Genomic DNA, 19,410 nt, shown 5'->3' with positions numbered 1-19,410 from the left:
GGAGTTATTTACTTCCAATATGCATTTTGGACTCTTGGATGCTGTCATGTTATTGGTCTAGAACGTTATCTGTAAACCATATACATTGTACACTGTGCTGCCTGTAAAAAATAATTCCAATCATATGTTGCGTGCACTTGAGGGGTGGGTGTGTGTATAGCACGTGTGCCTCACAACAGAGAACTGCAATCTATAAAATCTCATGTCTTTCAGGAAAGCTCAAAGAAATCCAAAGGTTATTTAATTTTAATGTCTTGAATTGCGAGCTAAAAACCTTTAACTTTTTGACACAATAAAACAATTGTTGACTGTTTTGACGTGGGATATGGGGTTTTTAACACCAGAGAGGTGCACACATGTAGCATCCGAGGCGTGCCACAACCTCATTAAAATGACTGTCCCCAAACGTAATTGTCACACTGTATATTAACCCTAACCACCCCAACTCCATCAAAATCCATCCCCCATTTTGGTGTATTTTGGGGACTTAATTGGTCCAGAAAGCCTGGCTTGACTAAATAAAGATGGAGTATAATGGACTTGGGCCTAATGGCCTGAAGCAGTGCTTGGGGTATCCGATTGATTTTGCCTAGCTTCCTGTACTGCTATTGTAATAAAAGCCATATTTAGCAAGTCCATGAATGTCAACCAGTTCGTCAGTGGTGGATTCCATTATGTCATGTTCAGCTTTGTATTGGACGCACAGTGATTGATGGATTTTGATGGACTTGGTCCAGTTCCTAGTAAAAGCCAATACATGTAGGGAGTTAGGGTTAATACATTGCCACAGTCATAATGTACATTAACTGTTTCATGTCTTTTGAACGCGTTTCATAAAATGTTTTGAAAATATGTTTCTTATCGCTGTGCATATACATGTATTAGTTCTGCTTTAACTGTTTCCCTTTTTTGCTTTGATCTTTGTGCAATATTTTCAGACTTTGTTAGATTTGTTGAATAATTTGAGACATCAAGCTTTGGTTTTTTTTGCCTTTTGGCATTGTGGTTTTCTTATCAATCAATCGATAGAACTTGGATTTTATGTACATAATTCGTCTGAAATTGTACTTATTGTTACTTGTAAATTAGCTTATAAAAATCATAGAAAAAAATAGTGATTTTTAAAAAATATTTCATATTTTCCTAACAAAAATTTTACCAATATTGCAATAGTAAAAGCAACTCTTATTTGTTAATCCTTTTATTGTGAAGTGCCCTTGACCTTTTTTCAAAAGAAATTGTAGTAATATGTTACCTTTTATGTAAATGTTTCACACTTATTTACATGTAGTATTTTACATGTACATGTACTGGTAAGTCTATATGCAAAATGTATATAATGACTTCTGATAAAATTAAGAATTTGTAACAGGTGTACAGTATTATATATTAACAAAAGTTACAATAATCAGCACTATTTTGGTGGATTCTTCTCAATCATGTCAATTTCTTTCAAGAATCATGATCTTTTTGTTTTTAAAGAATGATGGCCTATTTCAGTGGATAACTTTTCTAATCGTTAAGTTCAAACATTGTACATAATGTAATTACAATGCTATACCATGTATACAGACCTATGGGTCATTTTATATATTTTTTAGGGTCCAAAGCGTGACTTTTTTCTGTCCCCGTTACCTTAATACTTTGTAATTTGCCATCAAGTGAAGAACGACTTCAAATGATTTTTGTTATTTGTTGGGTAGGTAATTTGCTACATTAACACTGCACTAAAGGATTGTATCAGAATTGTAAAATTACAGGTGTCGGATGTAACAAAGACAGGAAATACGTGGACCCACATTTATGGAATGACCCATATGGGCGTCCCTTTGTATTTCTTTGGTTCTCATTTCCGACCGACCCTATTTGGGCCCCGACCAAAGAAAAAGTTACCTTTTTTTTTAATGCCACCGACCCTGTCTGAAACACCATTTAACAAGAAAATAACTAACATATGAAAAAAAAGTAATGAATGAGACAATCAGGCTCTGTGATCTGAAAACTTTTTGAAAAAAAACGAATTCCAGATTTTTTTCTGCGATGTAAAGCTTATTGCAGCCGTTGGAATCCCAGAAAATGTGAGGATGTTGCCTCTCATCACTGAACGGTGTATCTACAGTATAACGATACTGATGTATGTTATGGCTGCCATTTGAGTGGCTCAGAGTGGAATGGGAGGAATTACTTTAGCAAGGTACAAATGTTTATCTGGAATTAGCCGAGTGAAATGGAAAAGTCCAGATTTTATCGAGGTGTAATATTCCTCCCATTTCACAATTTAAAGCCACTCAATATTTGGTTAAATACAACTGACATATAGATCCTTGTCATTTGATTTACAGTTAAAATGAACTTCTGTTTTAATTACAAAATTGGTGGGAAATGTATTTCTCTCTTGCAAACCACCCTTCACGAAATGTTTGAATTCAACTCTGTAGCTACTGGCTCTTGGGTACAATATGCACAACGCGCACACCAGCATGCATTTGCACACAGATACCGCGCCATGGAACAAGAACGATCCTAACTGTTCAATAGTATTCCCCATTTCCCATGGGCGAATGGGACTTTTTGAGCCCCGGTGTGAATGGGAGTAATAACGAATGTCATGCGATGTGAGTTCCACCAATCAAATGACAAGGATGTTTGTCAGTTATATAATATGAACTCATTGGTGCAAAGTCAACTACATCTTGCGAAATAGGGCCTATGGTTTTATTATTTTATTCAGTGATCAACTCATGATAAACTCTTTTTCCAAAAAAAAAAAAAAAATAGAGACAATACACACTTGGCATCATTTACTGTAGCCAGCCACCCATATGGTTGCAACCGCATTTTTTTCTTCTTCGATTCTTTTTTGATTCTTAGTTTTTTTTTCCTTCAGATAATTGTTTTATTTTTCCCCGACCGACCGACTCTAATTCAGAGGTAAAAAAAAAGAAAAGAGAACCATAGAAATAAAAAGGGATGCCCTATTCATAAAAGCCTTAATGCGTATTTTGGTTTAATCTCCTATTCAACGGAGTGAAACCGTTTTTCAATTTTGTGACTGCATCCACTCTCCAGTGTTACTGTTAGTCAAGCCACAGCTCATGCATCACTTCATTTCTGGATGACAGTAATAAGATGGTATTTCCTGTGACCTCCCTGCCTAGTAAAGCAAATCCATTTCCTTGTCAACGAAGGCTTAATATCCTGGGACATTAATCACATTAGTCAATGGTAAACAGCCTTCACTAGAACTCAATTACTGACACTAAGCAGGTATACGCTCAATATATGTACTGTGATTTTTAATGAGATTTTCACTTCGGTCACAGAACAACTCTGAATATTGGTTAAATATGCGAGTTTGCATTAAAGGTTCAATTTTGTATTTTTTAAATATTAATCTTTATTATGCAAGTAAATAGACCTGTTTTAAATTTATGCTTAAATTACACTCAGTTCAATATGTACTGGCAGATATCTGAAATAATTTTAAATTCAGGCAAGAGATTTTTCAGATTTAAGTCTGAAATTCAACCTTTTGAATCTAAGAGAAAGACATAATTATAGAAAGAAATTCATCTTTCAGACCTTTAATTTCATCAATTTTTTAGACTTTCTTTTTAAATTGACAATATCTCCTTGAGATATGACATCTAATCACATTTTCTATTTTTTTTTATCGCTCCCTGCTGAAGGCTTACAATGTCAAGAAATTATTCACATTTTTTTTGAAATTTCAAATAAAGAGAAATCCAGAAAAACACATTGGGATGTATTTCACATCTAGATGAAAAGGAGGAAGTCCTATTAAACATATGTCATGAATTGATCTCGCAGCCTTGAACCAGGAAATAACTAGACAAAGGGAATTTCCAAAACATTTACAAACATGCAACATTAAATTAGGTCAGACTTCCTGAAAACAATATGCAGTTTTTTTTCACGAAGGAACATGATTCAAGTTTATACTTGTATTATTTCTTTATGCTTTGCTCAAGCAAAAACAAAAATAAAACGTTTTTTAAAAATTCATAAATAGAATGCCTTTCAAATGAAGCAGACCCCAAAATGAAGCAGACCCTACTTTGCTTAAACTCGAGGGATTGTTTAAATTCTGAGTACAATTTACCCCTTTTAAATTCTGTAGCAAAACTGTGACAAAAAAAAAACCCATATAAAAACTGACAACTTCTTTTATACTGTCTTACATTTAACAGTTCAGTTATGCAAAAAAAAAAAAATATTCCGTCTCTGGTTAGACCAAAGTTCTGGAATTGACGCTGCCACGCAGCTATTTTTTTTTTTTTTTTGCTTTTTTTTTTCTTCTTCAAGCTTGGATTGTACAGACAAGGTGGGGTACTATTTTGCTTTTTTGGTGTCCTCATGTACATTGGTGTCCTCCATAATTTGCCTTGGTGCAATTTCCCATTCCTTGGTGCTGTTTGGTAAAAAAAAATTGAGGTGCGGAAATAGAGGGCGCTATTGGAGCTACCGTGGAACATTTTGGAAAAAAAAAGATCGACGCGCAGGATTAAAATCGATGCGCGCGCTGACCAGAGACCGACTTATTTTTTGGGGGGGCCTAATGTTGACTAATATAGGTTCACAGAGAGAATTTTTTGCAGGCAAATTGCAAGCAACCAATTCTGTCAGTGCTATTGAGTTTTTTCCCAATTGACAATTTAATTTTTACAGAACAGTATTTGTACAATACATTTTTTGTTTGCATGATGTGATTAAAACATTACATATTTTGCATCAGGTGGTGTTGCTGTCATACTAGACACAGTTGTACACAGAATTATGTTAAACCTATGGATTCTATGCAAGACCTCTTTTGAGAGTTTTGTGTGCAGATCACACTGCATGTGCACATTGGTTGGCTCGTGTTCGGCCTGACGTATGCATGACTGATTTTCATCTGGTTATGTGCACAAAATGTAGCATCTACATGTATGCACAGTGTAAGGCACATGGCAGCAATACATTAAAAATGCTGATGAAAGGCAGGTTGATTCGGCAAAGAAGCGAAAGCAAATGGGAATGCGAATTTATGACTCCACAGTAAAGTATTCGCGTTGCAAATTCGCAAAAGTGAACACACTTCAAATCCGGCCAATTTGCAGTGAATGTTTCGTAACATCAAATTTCTATCACATTCGCTTAAGGTTTCTTGCCAGTATGCATTGATAAAAGTCTCTGAAGTTTCTTGCCAGAATTTAATGAAGTACGGTACTCTATAAAACACCAATGACATTTTACAAATTGGAACTTTGATGTTATGGAAATGTCTTGCTTTTGTTGTTACAGAGGTTACATTGTAACGTTAGGGACGCAAAAAAAATATAATATAACCCTTTCTCTATGCTTCAAAAACAAAAACTCACAAAACCACTTGCATTGTGCATGTGCAAACAAGATGGCAAAATGACTACATGTACCTAAAACTTATAAATTTACCCCAAAAAAGCCAGGGTTTTTTTTACCAAAAACATAAATAACCACATTTTATCTCACTGGCACCCCATTCAAATAAAAGGCCTTGTTGTCCCCTTTCATTTGATACCACAATTGAGGTTGTGATGCTTGTAGTTCTGAAGATTTCATAAATTTTCAACTTTTCAGCCAAGTCCCACCTTGCATTGAATTGCCCAAATGTTATCGTTTCTAGTTCACAGGGTTTCTACAGTGAAACTTCCTGCAATTCATTTTGTGCATGCAACTGTGAATAACAATGGAGAGCTACACAATGTTCACTGCCTTCACAGAGCACATGTACATGTACTAAGTTCCTGAAAACAGCCATAAATTTTGGCTTGAACATGAGCATGTCAAGGTTATATGACAACAGTGTCTCGGTTAAGTAAACACATGTGTACTTCAATGATTTATATTGCCTTATGAATCTGTATTGCAACAAAACAAGGATCGCGCAATAAAAACTGAAATGTTGAAGTAATAAACAAGATCCCAGAGTTTCAGATTTTGTCTCTGTTGTTGAACATAATTTTGCCACTTCTACTAAAATTGTTACATGGTGTGATACATTGTTAAATAATGTGATTCACTGTCTCATACAATGTATTACCCTTGGTGAAAATGGATGTACTTACAATTTACATGTACATGCAATTCATACAATGTAATACATGTACTACAGGTTGTCCTTATGTTGAGATTGGAACTATGTGCTGCATAAAATATCCCGAATAGTGGAAATCATACAAATATTTTTTCCCTCAATAATTTTGTCCTTGATCATAATGAGATCGCATTTATATTCATGTTGCATGGCAATAGCACAGTAGACTGTATGTGGTATTGTTTTTTTTCTTATAATTTTGAAGTAATATTATTTCATAAAAAGCAATTTTCTTGAAATAAAAATGCTAAATGCTGGCACTGCCTGCAAGATTGGATAAACTTGATACTTTTGTGTGCTTACAGTTCCAGGCGGGCCATTGGGTGATTTTAAGATTACTTACGACAAACAATCTGTGGATTATGAGAAATGACCTTTATCACTAATGACCTGGGTTTACTGACCAGGATAAAATGTTACTGATGTCCTCACTATGTTCCTCTAGCCCGGCTGTGTCGTCCCTACTGACCTCTTAACCTGGGGTTGGCTAATCTTGTGACCTCGTTCCTGACCTGGGTCAAATGTTTGGAGGGTATACTGATGATGTCACTGTGTTCTTCCAGCCATGACAAGGAAACTTTGCGGTCAGCTGCATTGACTTTTTTCCCTTATCACAGACCTGGTCCAATGGACCTGTTGACCTTATGACTTTTTCAACCAAACTCTTGACCACGTAACTCCAGGGTAGACCTATTGACTCAATGATCTGAGTCAACTGACCTCATTACCATGTCAATGACCTGGTTGAACTGACCTCGTCGACCTGTCCACTAACCTGCGTCAACTGAATTCTTGACCTAGTCACTAACCTGGGTCAACTGAATTCTTTAACTAGTCACTAACCTGGGTCAACTGAATTCTTTAACTAGTCACTAACCTGGGTCAACTGCATGAATTCTTTACCTATAGTCACTAACCTGGGTCAACTAAAATCTTGACCTAACCACTAACATGGGAACACTGAATTCTTGACCTAGTCACTAACCTGGGACCACTGAATTCTTGATCACGTAACTCCAGGGTCAACTGACCTATTGACTCAATGATCTGAGTCAACTGACCTCATTACCATGTCACTGGCGTGGGTGAACTGACCTCTTGACCTGTCCACTAACATGGGTTCACTGAATTCTTGACCTAGTCACTAACCTGGGTTAACTGCATGAATTCTTGACCTAGTCACTTACCTTGGTCCACTGAATTCTTGACCTAGTCACTAACCCGGGTCCACTGAATTCTTGACTTAGTCACTGACCTGGGTCAACTGAATTCTTGACCTTTAGTCACTGACCAGGGACAACTGACATCAGACTGGGCTGAAGTGTTTGAAGTAGCACAGCTGACTTCAGTCATCCATGATCAGGCCACCAGCATTCGGTTTGCTGGTCTGACCTCTTGAACATGTCACTGACCTGGGTCGATCATCAGTCCTCATCTCTGACCTGGGTCATCTGACTGGGATGAAGTGTTAAGGTGTTGCCTTGATGACTTCGCTATGCTCCTCCAGCCGTGACACGACCAAACCTTTCTGTGTCGGCTCCACGGACCTCTTCACCTTGTTGCTGACCTGGGCCAAGTGGCTTCACGACCTCGTTTTTGGCCTGGGTCATCTGACCGGGATGAAGTGTTTAGATGTGGCACTGATGACTTCGCTACATTCCTCCAGCCGTGACAAGGCCAACCTCACCGTATCAGCTGAGACGTTCTGGAAGTCTCGGTCTCCATGCAGTCGGTCCATGACATGCATGTAATGACAGCCTCCCTCATCTGGGAATTAAAACAAAAGACACTAAGCATGAAAAAATGGTTATTTTCATCAGCAAACCCCCCTCCCCCCTCCAAAAAACAAACCCCTAAAACTGAGAGTTGCACCTTATAAGTAACAGACCCCTTGCACGGCATGCTCTCACCGAGGGCACTTTTCATTCTTTAAATTCAGAAATTAAGAACAAAGTCTCTAATCATGTTTATCAAAGAGGAACAAGACATGTCCACGCCAGATGCAGCGAAGGCCGGGTCTTTTGATTTTGAGAGGAAATCCTCTGGCTTAAAGTTTTTGCCTTTTCTTTTTACTAGGCGAAAATGCCACTACATGGACACAAGGCAATCGTGTGATTCCAACCAACTCACATTTTATGAGCTGGCAGTCATATCTCAGTATCTCCAGAATGGTTTGATCCAAACTTGAAGTTGAGCTGTGCACTACCTGGTGAAAGTAAACAGCAGAATACGGGAAAGTTAAATTTAAAACTTGGGAGTGTTTTATACATCCTATGAAGAAGGGGTGTGCAACGGTCCCTCCTCTCCCCCCCCCCCCCCACACACACACACACACACATAATGGGGGCCAAAAACACTATGGGGACAGCAGAAAGTCCCCATAACTTGGTCCTAATTTCACGCACAAGTAGGCCATCAGCCTGGGTGTTTGGTCAGTATCAAATGAGGCGAATAATGGTCATTGTGATTTTTGGCAAGGTGTGCACCCCTGTAGTTGGAAAATATGTGATAGCATTGCAGCGGTGGCAGCTTTTTAGATGCTTGTTACCACATATAATGAATCTGGTTCAAGCATATTTGCGGCCATTTTGAAAAAAAAAAATTTGAAAGTGATAACACCCAAAAGACTGCCACCGCTTACACTACAAAGCTATCACACATTTTCCAATTCTAGATGTATACCTTGCCAAAGATCGCTATGAAGACCTGGTAATTAGTGTCTGTAGATCGCTATGAACATTGCTTTTTTCGATCATTTGATACCGGTGGCCCAATTTTTGGACCAAAGCTGATAACCTAAAGAGAAAACTCCGTAACGCGGTGTCGGCTAGGGCAATATTTTTTATGATAGTTCCTGGAAGACAGTACCTGATCCACTTAAAATTTGGTGACTTTCCTTACTGTTGTCAGACGTCAGTTTGGTATCAAAATCTGGTGACTAGTGTCTGTAGTTGCCATAGCAACTGATTAAAAAAACTTGTTTGGTGTATACGTGGCAAAATGAGGAGATTTTTGCATTGACAAAATCCAAACTTAACCAGTAATAATGTTATGGATGTTTATACATTGTGACCATTCCCAAGGTTTGTCTGGTAGAAAAGAAAATCAACCGCAGAGCCTATTTGTTTCACACATACATTTATTGGGAAATTATCAAGGATTAGACTCATAAGATGGAATGTTTGCGTCGGGGTGATGTAAATCAAATTAGGTTTTGCCCTTCACCGACGTATAAACACTGTATACCCAGTGTGTTACCTCCCGAGTGAAAATTGGAAAAAAATCACTCGGGTGGGACTCGAACCCACGACCTCCTGCTTTCTAGTGCAGATGTCTTACCACTCAACCTAATTTGATTTACATCACCCCAATGCAAAATTCAATCTTATGAATAGTTAATAATGCGGTACCCGCTGCTATGTACATCAGATACAAATCAGCCAACCGATCTTGTTAGCTCAGTGGTCGAGTCGTAAGACATCTGCACCAGAAAGCAGGTGGTCATGGGTTCGAATCACACCCGAGTGATTTTTGCCAACTTTCACTTGGGAGGTAACACACTAAGTATACAGTGTTGATACGTCGGTGAAGGGCAAAAGCTAATTTGAAGGATTAGACTGTTGGTTCACTACACCAGATCACACATAAACAGATACAATCGGTAGCAGTGAACCACGCAGTTGCCTAATCAGTGATCACAATTTGCATCTGTGCAAGCTAACAGGCCCACATCAGTGTTGTAGTCAAGTCCGTCACAAGTCTGCTGAAACATAAATCAAAAGTCCTCCGACAAGTCCATTCACACCCAACAGCGAATCAACAATAACAAAGGAATTCCTTTGTTACAATTCACTTGAATAGCTTAATTGTGACCTGACTTGGGAACTGATGACTTGTGATGGACTTCACCCCAACTGACCTATCGCGGTAGAATCGCGTCAACGCAGCTTGTGAAATATTGTCCAATTACACGATACACAAATGGACGCAGAATGCACAACATCGGCGTGAAGTCAAACTGGATGATGATGCCTAGCGGCCATATCCAGTCAACTTTCTGAGATTCTGAGATCTGAGACAAACAAACTTCCCCATAGGGTTGTCTAAGGGGCGTGGCTAACTCGCAAACGGCGATAGGTCAACTCTGACCCATATTCTTTGTGTCGTTGGTCATTTGCCTGTGTTGGTTCATACCTCATACATGTCTTGACTCATACCACTGCGATACACACATCCGTCTTTCTCCAACCTCTGAACTGCTTGCTTGATGATGCTCCGGATTTGCTTGGACGGGGCAGAGCCAATCCCTCTTTCCTGGGGAGGTGCAAATATATGAGAAGTCGTCGTCAATTAAAGAGTCATCAATGCACATCACAAGCAACGACATCCCAAGATCTGATGAAACAGATCTTGGGATGTCTTTGTTTCATGAGATCTTTTGGATGACTTTGTTCACATCAGGATATAACAAAGTTTGATCGAGGACCATTGGTCCTAGTGGCTGATTTGTGATGCAACTTGGCGATGCACCCATGTTAACGTTACATACCTAGTGTCGGCATTCCTTTGTTTTCGTGAAGTTAAGAAAGACTAGAGAAAAAAACTCATTTTACTCACACCGTGAACACCCTTTCAACCCGAAATTTTTATCATGAATCCCTTGAGTGTTCCTCTTTATTTTGCGACAGTAACCCCAACCCAAAAATTCCTCCAAAACTGATTTTCAGAGAGGGAAATGTGTAGATGTGGGAAAGTCAACACGTCTTCACTACCTGCACTATGTGGACATCTTTTTGTTCAGAGGTTCACACAGTGACTGCAATGCCTGTTCACACTAGCTAGTCAAATAATGGTCAAAATCTTATCACAAAACTTTGCAGTCATGACTCTCTGCTGTACATGATATATTCAGCTCCTGGTAACCAACAATGGGCTCGATCAGTGAGTGTAACTATGGTTGACCCAAAGAGCTATATTTAATTTAGTAGAGAGCTAACTCCTCATTTTTACACACGGAGATACTATGAATTCATGTGTGTGTTTGTAGAACATATAATGAAATTAGATGGAGTGAATGTTGAAAGTGTAATCGAAATGTAACAGTACAACATACGCAAACAACTTAAGCGCATCACGATGATTAAAAAACGTCACGGCAAAAATCATCAACGCGTTTGCATTGTTTGCGCAGAGCAAAATGAAACACTCATTTACTGAATGTGTGTTTTGGTTTTGGGCGTATCGACCTCGATAACGCACAAACGCAGATATGCAAATAGCCGTACAAAAGCCGTACAAAATTTTAAGTTTTCCATAGGTTTGTGCACAAATATGGATGCGCCCAGCAGGCATTACGTTGTACATCGAGTCAGCACTCTAGTAATTTAATATAGCTCTATGGGTTGACCACCCAACCATACTGTGGAAGCCCACCCAGGGCACTGCCTTAAGAGGGAGAAGAAGTCTGACCTTTGTGGACCAGCTCAAGAGCGCCACTGATCTCACATCTGCAGAGGAGCTGCGCACCTGCATGGTAGATCGAGACAGCTGGAGGAAGAGGACTCAGGGACTGGCTCGTGATGTCGTCACAACCCAGGCGACCCCGACATGATGATGATGATGATGATGGATTGACCATGGTTCTTATTTGAATTTCCTCAAGGCTGTCCACAAAATAGGCCATGCATACACTGGGCCCTGTTGTCTACAGCTATGATTATTCTCTTTAGCATGTCGAAGGCAAATAAAAACCAAAGCCACAGCCATAAAACACCCCTTTTACACAGTGCCATATACTCACATTTCTGTACTCCAGACATGGGGATGAAGCAATTGTCATGACTGCATCAATGGTCTCCAGTTCATTCAAGTGGAAATTCCTGATTCCTGTGTGTCTATCAGCAAGGTGACTTTGAAGATAATTAAAGAGTTGATCAATCAGATGAGCCTAGGAGACAAACCAGAGAATACAATGTGGAAACTGCATCAGATAAAGGATAATAGAAAAGGGGCGCGCTTTTTTCGTGAGACCATTCATCACCCACTAAAAACGGTGCGCTGCTTAGTGTATTAACCTAGTGGCTAACCAGATAAGGCCACACAAAAAAGTCTCCGGTTTCTGGTATGGAGCTTTCCCAAAAAGTGGTGCGGCGACGCGGCTTTTTTTTTTTTACCTGATTTTTTTGCTTCAAATGTCGGCTGATGACTGCAAATGGTGCCCGACTAAACTTAGTGCAAATATATGGGAGTCCAGAGAGGCCACATAAAGCTTATTCTCGACCATAACCCAACTAAAAACACGTTAAAATTGTGCAGCAGCAGGATTCCAGTCAAACCAGTGAGTTTGGCGGTTTTGAGACATCATCTTTCATTGAAAAAAAAACTTTTTCATTTTGCCGACGCGCATGGCTATGCGCGTCAATCTAAGTGTCTTGTTTAGGTTTTGGGTGCTACAGTGACTTAAGGGCCTGTCACATTATATGCGCTCTCATAGGAGACCTTACGGCGACCAATTTTTTTTCATAAATTTAACAATTGCAGCGAGGACGCAAGAAAATGGCAATTTTCTGTCTCAAAGAAGCTCAAGCTATGCTGATACTGTGCTCTTCCCGCGCTTACGATGCACTCAACTTGCTCTCTATGCGCCCCTGTCAATCTCAATTACTCGATCTAGTCGCTGCCCTGTCACCGCGCCTGCACTACGCTCTGCTCGCTGTTGATACGTCCTAGTAGCTCGCGTCGCGCTCTCTGTTCGACCAAAATACGCTCGTGTGACGTCACTTGCGTTGTATAAATACCACGACAAAACGGTCAATACACAGTCCAGTTTCAGAATTATTCAACAAGTTCATCGCAGTCGAGTTACTTTCTCATGGGGGGAGACTACATCGACTGCCTTGCGCCTAAGCTGCCTCAATGCCACTTCAATGTCGCACGATTCACGCTCGCACAGCGCCCGAGTTGCGTCATTAGGGCGCCCAGCCCAGAGCGCAGAGGTGTTGCGATTGTTTTGAGCATGTTCAAAGACCTTGGCGCTCATCGAAGACCATTAAGACTATCTGGCGCCCATCTGGCGACCTATGTAGTTGTCGCTGCGATGTAGTAGTTGTTGTTGCGCCCCAGCTATTTTTCAAGGACGCAGTGAGAGCGCATATACGATCGCAAACAGTGTGACAGGGCCTTAAAGGGTTCACTATATTGATTAAACTGGATTCAAATCCCAATAGTTGTATTTGCTTGTCAACTTAGAACCATCACAGTCACTTACCTCCCTCGTCAGTCCTGTCCTTTTTGCCTCTTTCTCAACTTTCAACTCCTTTACCATGTGGCTCGGAAGAACAAATGGACGGTCATAAACATTCTCATAGAGGTTTGGTAATGCCTCCATTCGGTAGATTTCAGTCCTGCAGCATGGATCTTCAAGCTTTCCTACCAAGAACAAAAATCAACAGATTTTCTGAAACCAATGTCGTTTATTGACATTGAGGTTTCACTTGATTATGTAGGAAAAACCGATTATGAGAAAAAATCTGTGTGTTTTCAAAGCTCAATACTAAAATTACGCAAAAAAACCCCAAATTTGGAAAGACTCTACTTTAAAAAGTTTCTTTTTGTACAAAAAAATCTTTTGAAAATGCACCTCTGTGTCCCATTTAACCTCATTTTCAATTTTTGTTTTGCCATTTTCAAAGCCATTTTGGTGCCTTTTTGGTTTTCATGCTAATGCGAAATTCCACATTCACAAGCAAAAGTGTGATGTCATTTCAGGCAGAAACCTCAATGTTACAGCTATTTCAGCATCAAAAGTTGCCAGAATTTTGGATGTTTAGCTGTCGTAAATTTTCTCTTCTTTGACAATTCATTTTGTCAGTGCATGGCAGTAAGCCAATGAGCAAACTTTTCTGACAAATGTTTTCAATGAGCAGATTTTTGGGTTCACAATTTGAACAGAAAATCCCTAAACTGAACAGTGTCTTCCTAAAATGACATCACAGCAACAGCGCCCTCAGTTATCCGGAAACCATGGAAAGTTTAAAATGTTTAAAGAAGTGTATTTTTCAGTAAACTTAACCAAAAAGGGATGTCAAATAGTTTTCAAACATTTAAGAAGAGTAGAAAGTTGCATAAAATGTGGTCCAAGAAAAATTCATCTGATGGACCCTCTTAACAACAGCTAAGAACTAAATAATTGTAAATAGTTGAACAAAGAAATTGACTGGAGCGGTGTCCGATATCTGTGAGCTCTGAACATCCTACCAGTGCTGTACAAACATCGGGCTGGATGGTTCAGTTGGTAGACCACTGGAGCTGTAGTCTGCAGGTTGCAGGTTCAAACCCCGCTCCAGTCATTTTCTTTGTTCAAGTTTATTTGAAGCCCACAACTTACTGTAATACGAAGCAGACACCTCCAGTCTGTTGCGATAATGCTTCAGACGACCTCTGACGTGAATCACATCTCCAAGTTCAAAACACAGAGATTGCCGCATTTCATGATTGGCCACTTTACCCAGGACGATATCACTAAATGCTGCGCCATCGCCTATACCTGTAGTTATAAAATAATGAAATCAAATATGATGATAAAATGTAATAATTTGGTTTTTTTTATTTCTTCTCCTCTCCAAAAGATTTCCAAACGTGAAGTTTTGGCTGGCTTGCTTGCTTGCCAATTAAAAAAACAATAGTTTCTCGTATTCTTCGATTTTTCTTGACTGTTTTACTGATACAAAATTGTGTCCAAAGGAGCCATATAATGACAATTTTGTTGGGAACGAATAAAAACAAAAAATATGTTGACAAAACAGTGCAAAATATATTGCAAACATATGAAAAAAAGGAAAAAAAGAGGCGGCCAGGAAAAAGGAAGCGGGAGCAGGCTGGGACAAGCAACTGGTTAATTTTTGACTTGGCCTGAAGGACTTTGCACAATCTCACTGAAATTACAACTGTACAATTTTGTCTTGCATCAGTGCATACATTCCCATTTTCACAGAATGTTTAATGTCGGCCATTTTATGGGCTCAAGAATGTTTAACAGTCAGTGGGTTCAACTGCTTTTTACCAAAATCTGCAACTTACCAAATTGTTCATCCACTTTCTTTGATTTCCAACAGCAACAGTTGATCACCCCCGTGCCATCATCAACTGAGGACACAAAAAAAGATGTTATACATGTAGTCATATTCATATTATTTTATATCAAATATTATTATAATTGAATTTCAAAAGAAATTCATGGGGAATCAATCGCTTACAGTTCCTTTTGCAGCAACTCCTTGTTTAGGACAAATTTAGGGAATTTGTTTTGAGACTGTATAGGTCTTTTTAAAATTCTCTTCAAAATGTAAGATAAGTTTTGTGGTCTTGAGAAATTGGCACGATGGTCTCCGAGAATATCCCCGCACCAAGAACTTTGGATCATTCGAAATCCACAGTGGACATGGTGGATGGACCGGGAACCGGTCTAGGTCTAACCCAACTCTCCTGTTCTGGCCGTTGAAGGGGTACTTGTGCACGGAGCTCATAGTTTTTGTTAACTAGAACGGCGAAGCCGCCATGGCTCGCTGTCCAAGGCAGGAAGGGAGGCTGAAGGTAGGGTTGAGGATGGGCATGATGAAAGGGGATCAGGATTCTTGTTGATGTGCCTAGGTGTAGGGGTCAGTTTTTAAATGTCAACATAAAAAGTTAACAGATTACCTAATAAATACATATGTATAGGTTAGCCGTCACTGTATTATGGGGGAGTTTTCCATTGTTAGGGTAATTAGGACCCACTTGTGGATTTTTGCAGCCCCAACAGTGTCTTCTGGTCCCCATACTTGTAGTACCATGGGAAAACTCTTGTGTAGTCGCCACAAATGCAGAACAAGAATGGGTATACATGTACATGTAGACACAGCACCATCACCACCTCCCACGAACCTTACCCCATCCCAAAACCTTACCCCATCCCCAACCCGCCCCCTCCCCCACCCAACCCCCTACCCACACCCATTTCATCCTCCCCTAACCATCCCCACCCTATCACCTACACATTCCAACCCCACCCAAACTCCAATCCGTATCTCCTGACCCGTACCCTCCCCTACCCCAACCCCCTACACCCACCTACCCTATCTTCCCTTATCTGTCCTTACCCACCCTACACATCCCCATCCTAACCCTTACTCGAATTCCCAATATCCCGCCCACCCCATTCCCCCACCCATACATCCCCACCTGACCCCATGCAACCCCTACTCTGATCCCTATATACTGCCCCCTCCCCTTATCCAACCCCTACAACCCATCCCTACCTATCCCTACACATCCCCAACCCAACCCCTACTCCGATCCTATATCCCGCCCCCTGCCCAACCCCCTCCTAACCCAACCCCTATATCCATGCCCATCCTCTCCCTACCTGTCTCTCTCTACCTGTTCTCACCCCACCCCTACAAATCCCCACCCCACCCAAACCCAGTATTCCAACCCCTCTCCCCACCCCAACCCACCCCGCCCCACCCATCCTAGCTCCCCTACTCATCCTACTCACACAAACCCTAACTCCAACCCTATACCCCACCCCACCCCACCCCACCCCACCCCACCCCACCCCCCCCCACCCCACCCCACCCCACCCCCACCCCCACCCCCACCCCCACCCCCACCCCCACCCCCACCCCCACCCCCACCCCCACCCCCACCCCCACCCCCACCCCTACCCCACCCCACCCCACCCCACCCCACCCCACCCCTCCCCTACCCCATCCCTACTCCAACCCCATAAACTAAAAGATCAAACCAGAAGCTCATGCACATCCCCAAAATGCATAGTGTACATGTACATGTTATACCGGTATACACACACGTACATGTTATACCAGTATACATGTACATGTACATGTAACAATTAAAAACTTTAACATTTCCTTGAATTAAAATTCCTCAATAAAATCATAAAATTTACTGCAATGATATGAACCTAACTGAAGTTATAAAGATGATACATGACAACTGCATTTAATTTTTTTCCCCAAGTTAACTAGAACCAAAAACTTCAACATTTTTATCTGAACGCGGACGGCCGGACAGACGGCCCGACGGACGGACGGACGGACGGACGGCCCGACGGGCGCCCGGACAGACGGACGGAAATTGGTATTACATAGGCTCGCATCTGCTTCGCAGCTCGCCAAAAACTCACCTCCATATTGAAACATACTGGTTCGTTCCTCTACTCTAACCAGCCATCCAATGATGTCCACTCTGTAGATGGGATGATTCTTGTATGCAAAGGCACCTACCAGAGGCAATCATTATTTTGGATTAACTATTAAATAAAATAACATATTGAGGAAATAACATATTGAGGAATGTTACATGTAAAATGTACTTGTTAACCCTAACTCCCTAGGGGGTGTGCAAAATCGTATTGGAGGATTCAGGGCTGTTGGGGCTATTGACTTCTGATAATGAGTGTTATTATGTTACGTCCCAACTATGGCATCATTGTCCCAAATACAGAATTGCCCAACTACTGGTGGGACTAGTCGACTGTGTCCCCCATTTATAGTTGGGACCACTGTCGTAGTTGGAACGTAACATTAACACAGTGACCAGTGTATCATCAGTAGAAGTTCCCTTGTTGGTCAATGGTAGGCCTACTTCTAGAACTAGAAATTCTAGTAGAAGGCACGGCGATCGTGTAGTGTTGGGCCCTGTTCCTATAAAAGAACGGAAAGATTTCCATATTCGAAGTTCACTCAACACTCTGTGTACAAACCCTATGAGAGTGGACTGAAAAATTCTTAGTGTTTTCTAAGAAAATGCTTGTATTTTCTCACTGCTCAAATTGACTTTGATGACATGAAATTGCTATCTGGGGGCTTGTTAGTCAATACAGAGGAAAATTAGTGAACTTCGCATATGGTAATCTTGCCAAAAGAACAAAATCCACTTCTAATTTATTTGATCTACCAAACTAGTTGGCAACATTAAGAATAAACAAGTATGTCATAGATAGAGGGCAGGGTTTTGAATTTTTGACTTTTCGAGGGAAATTTGGGGGTAAAATTACGAAGACGACGACAAAACGCAATACAAAAATAAAGATGACGATTACCGCAATGTACCATGAAGGTGCTATTTCTACCCCAAGAAACTGTTCAAAATTACACAAAGAGAAGTCTGCTTTAGGTTGAAAAAGTCATTTTTGAATGACAAAAAGATCAGCCTTGACTCTAATTTGATCAAAACTATATAGAGGAGCCCTACACTACATGATCACCGAAGGCACACGGGTGCCGCCGCCCCCCCCCCCCCCCCCCCCCCCCCCCAGCAGTTCTAGAAGTAGGCCAATGAAATTACTTACAAAACCATCAATGCTTTAAAAAAAAAAAACAAGAAACAACAGAAAACGAAATTGTGGTTTGTTTTCCTCAACTTAAACACTGTTAAAGTTGTAAACTGTTAACAAAAGTTAAGTATGTTAAAAAGGGCGAAAGGGGGGTGGACAAACAAGAAAAAATGTTGCAACCTGACGCCACTTTTTTCTTCATATATCATCTCAATGAAAGTCATTCATTGCAAAAATGATGATAAGACATGAATCTGGGACTGAGAAACATTTCCAATTTTGTTAGGAAATACTTTTAGGAAAATTTTCTTGACTCTACATAGACTTTGTACACAATCGCAGAAGTGGCGTCAGGTTGCAACAATTTGTTTTCCTGACAAACAAATTTTAAAACAATCTAATTTTTATAAAATAAAATTTTGGGCATGAACTGAAGACAAGTTATCAGAGTTTAAATAAAGTTTAATTAGACATAAGACAAATATGCCCAATAATATAAACGAACCTTCGCCAGTCGGGTACCGCTCCAACTGCAGAATATCAGCAATGTACATTTTTGCATACGATCTGTTCACGGGATCCAAATGCCAAAACTGCTTTGGAATTGGAAGGAACTCGGTGTCGGAAATTCCACTTTTCTCTGGACCCATCTCATCAGAGATATTTATATTTAAACAAAACAAGGTAAACTTTGCACACATTCCCCATAGACAACAATTCAGTCCGTATATCAATCAGCTTCGCAGCTATTGAGTTATTTTTTGCCCGAAACTTTGCTTCATGCAGAAGACAGCAAGATCCTGAACTTGTTTTGATTTTCCCGCAAAGGTTATCCTCGATCGCAAAATATAAACAAAAGAAGAAATAAATATCAGTTAAAAATAATTTTTAGGAACTTAAACCTCACTTTTATTTTTAATTGCACTTATAATTTTTA

At 40.3% G+C, this 19,410-nt stretch overlaps 1 protein-coding gene across 1 annotated transcript; it reads right to left on the bottom strand.

Moving 5' to 3' along the window:
• Positions 1-5,159: 5,159 nt before the first annotated feature.
• Positions 5,160-19,288, bottom strand: LOC119730232 (CST complex subunit STN1-like). The gene is made up of 9 exons (XM_038203036.1): positions 18,979-19,288; positions 17,322-17,417; positions 15,215-15,280; positions 14,523-14,681; positions 13,404-13,564; positions 11,937-12,083; positions 10,331-10,450; positions 8,267-8,342; positions 5,160-7,903 (listed from the first exon to the last, which is right to left on the bottom strand). Exons 1-9 carry the CDS (start codon positions 19,172-19,174, stop codon positions 7,743-7,745), a joined length of 1,182 nt encoding a protein of 393 aa, XP_038058964.1. The 5' UTR covers positions 19,175-19,288; the 3' UTR covers positions 5,160-7,742.
• Positions 19,289-19,410: the final 122 nt, after the last annotated feature.

Source organism: Patiria miniata, unplaced genomic scaffold, assembly GCF_015706575.1.
Source record: "Patiria miniata isolate m_02_andy unplaced genomic scaffold, ASM1570657v1 HiC_scaffold_22, whole genome shotgun sequence".
In the NCBI taxonomy this organism is placed as follows: Eukaryota; Metazoa; Echinodermata; class Asteroidea; order Valvatida; family Asterinidae; genus Patiria; species Patiria miniata.
This window is presented reverse-complemented; position numbering and strand designations above follow the sequence as displayed.

Coding starts and splice junctions, on each gene's coding strand:
- LOC119730232 (XM_038203036.1), bottom strand. CDS start 19,174: ATGTGTGCAAAGTTTACCTTGTTTTGTTTAAATATAAATATCTCTGAT. Junction 17,418..18,978: donor GCGGTACCCGACTGGCGAAG/GTTCGTTTATAT, acceptor TGCCTCTGGTAG/GTGCCTTTGCATACAAGAAT. Junction 12,084..13,403: donor GGACAGGACTGACGAGGGAG/GTAAGTGACTGT, acceptor TTTGTCTCCTAG/GCTCATCTGATTGATCAACT.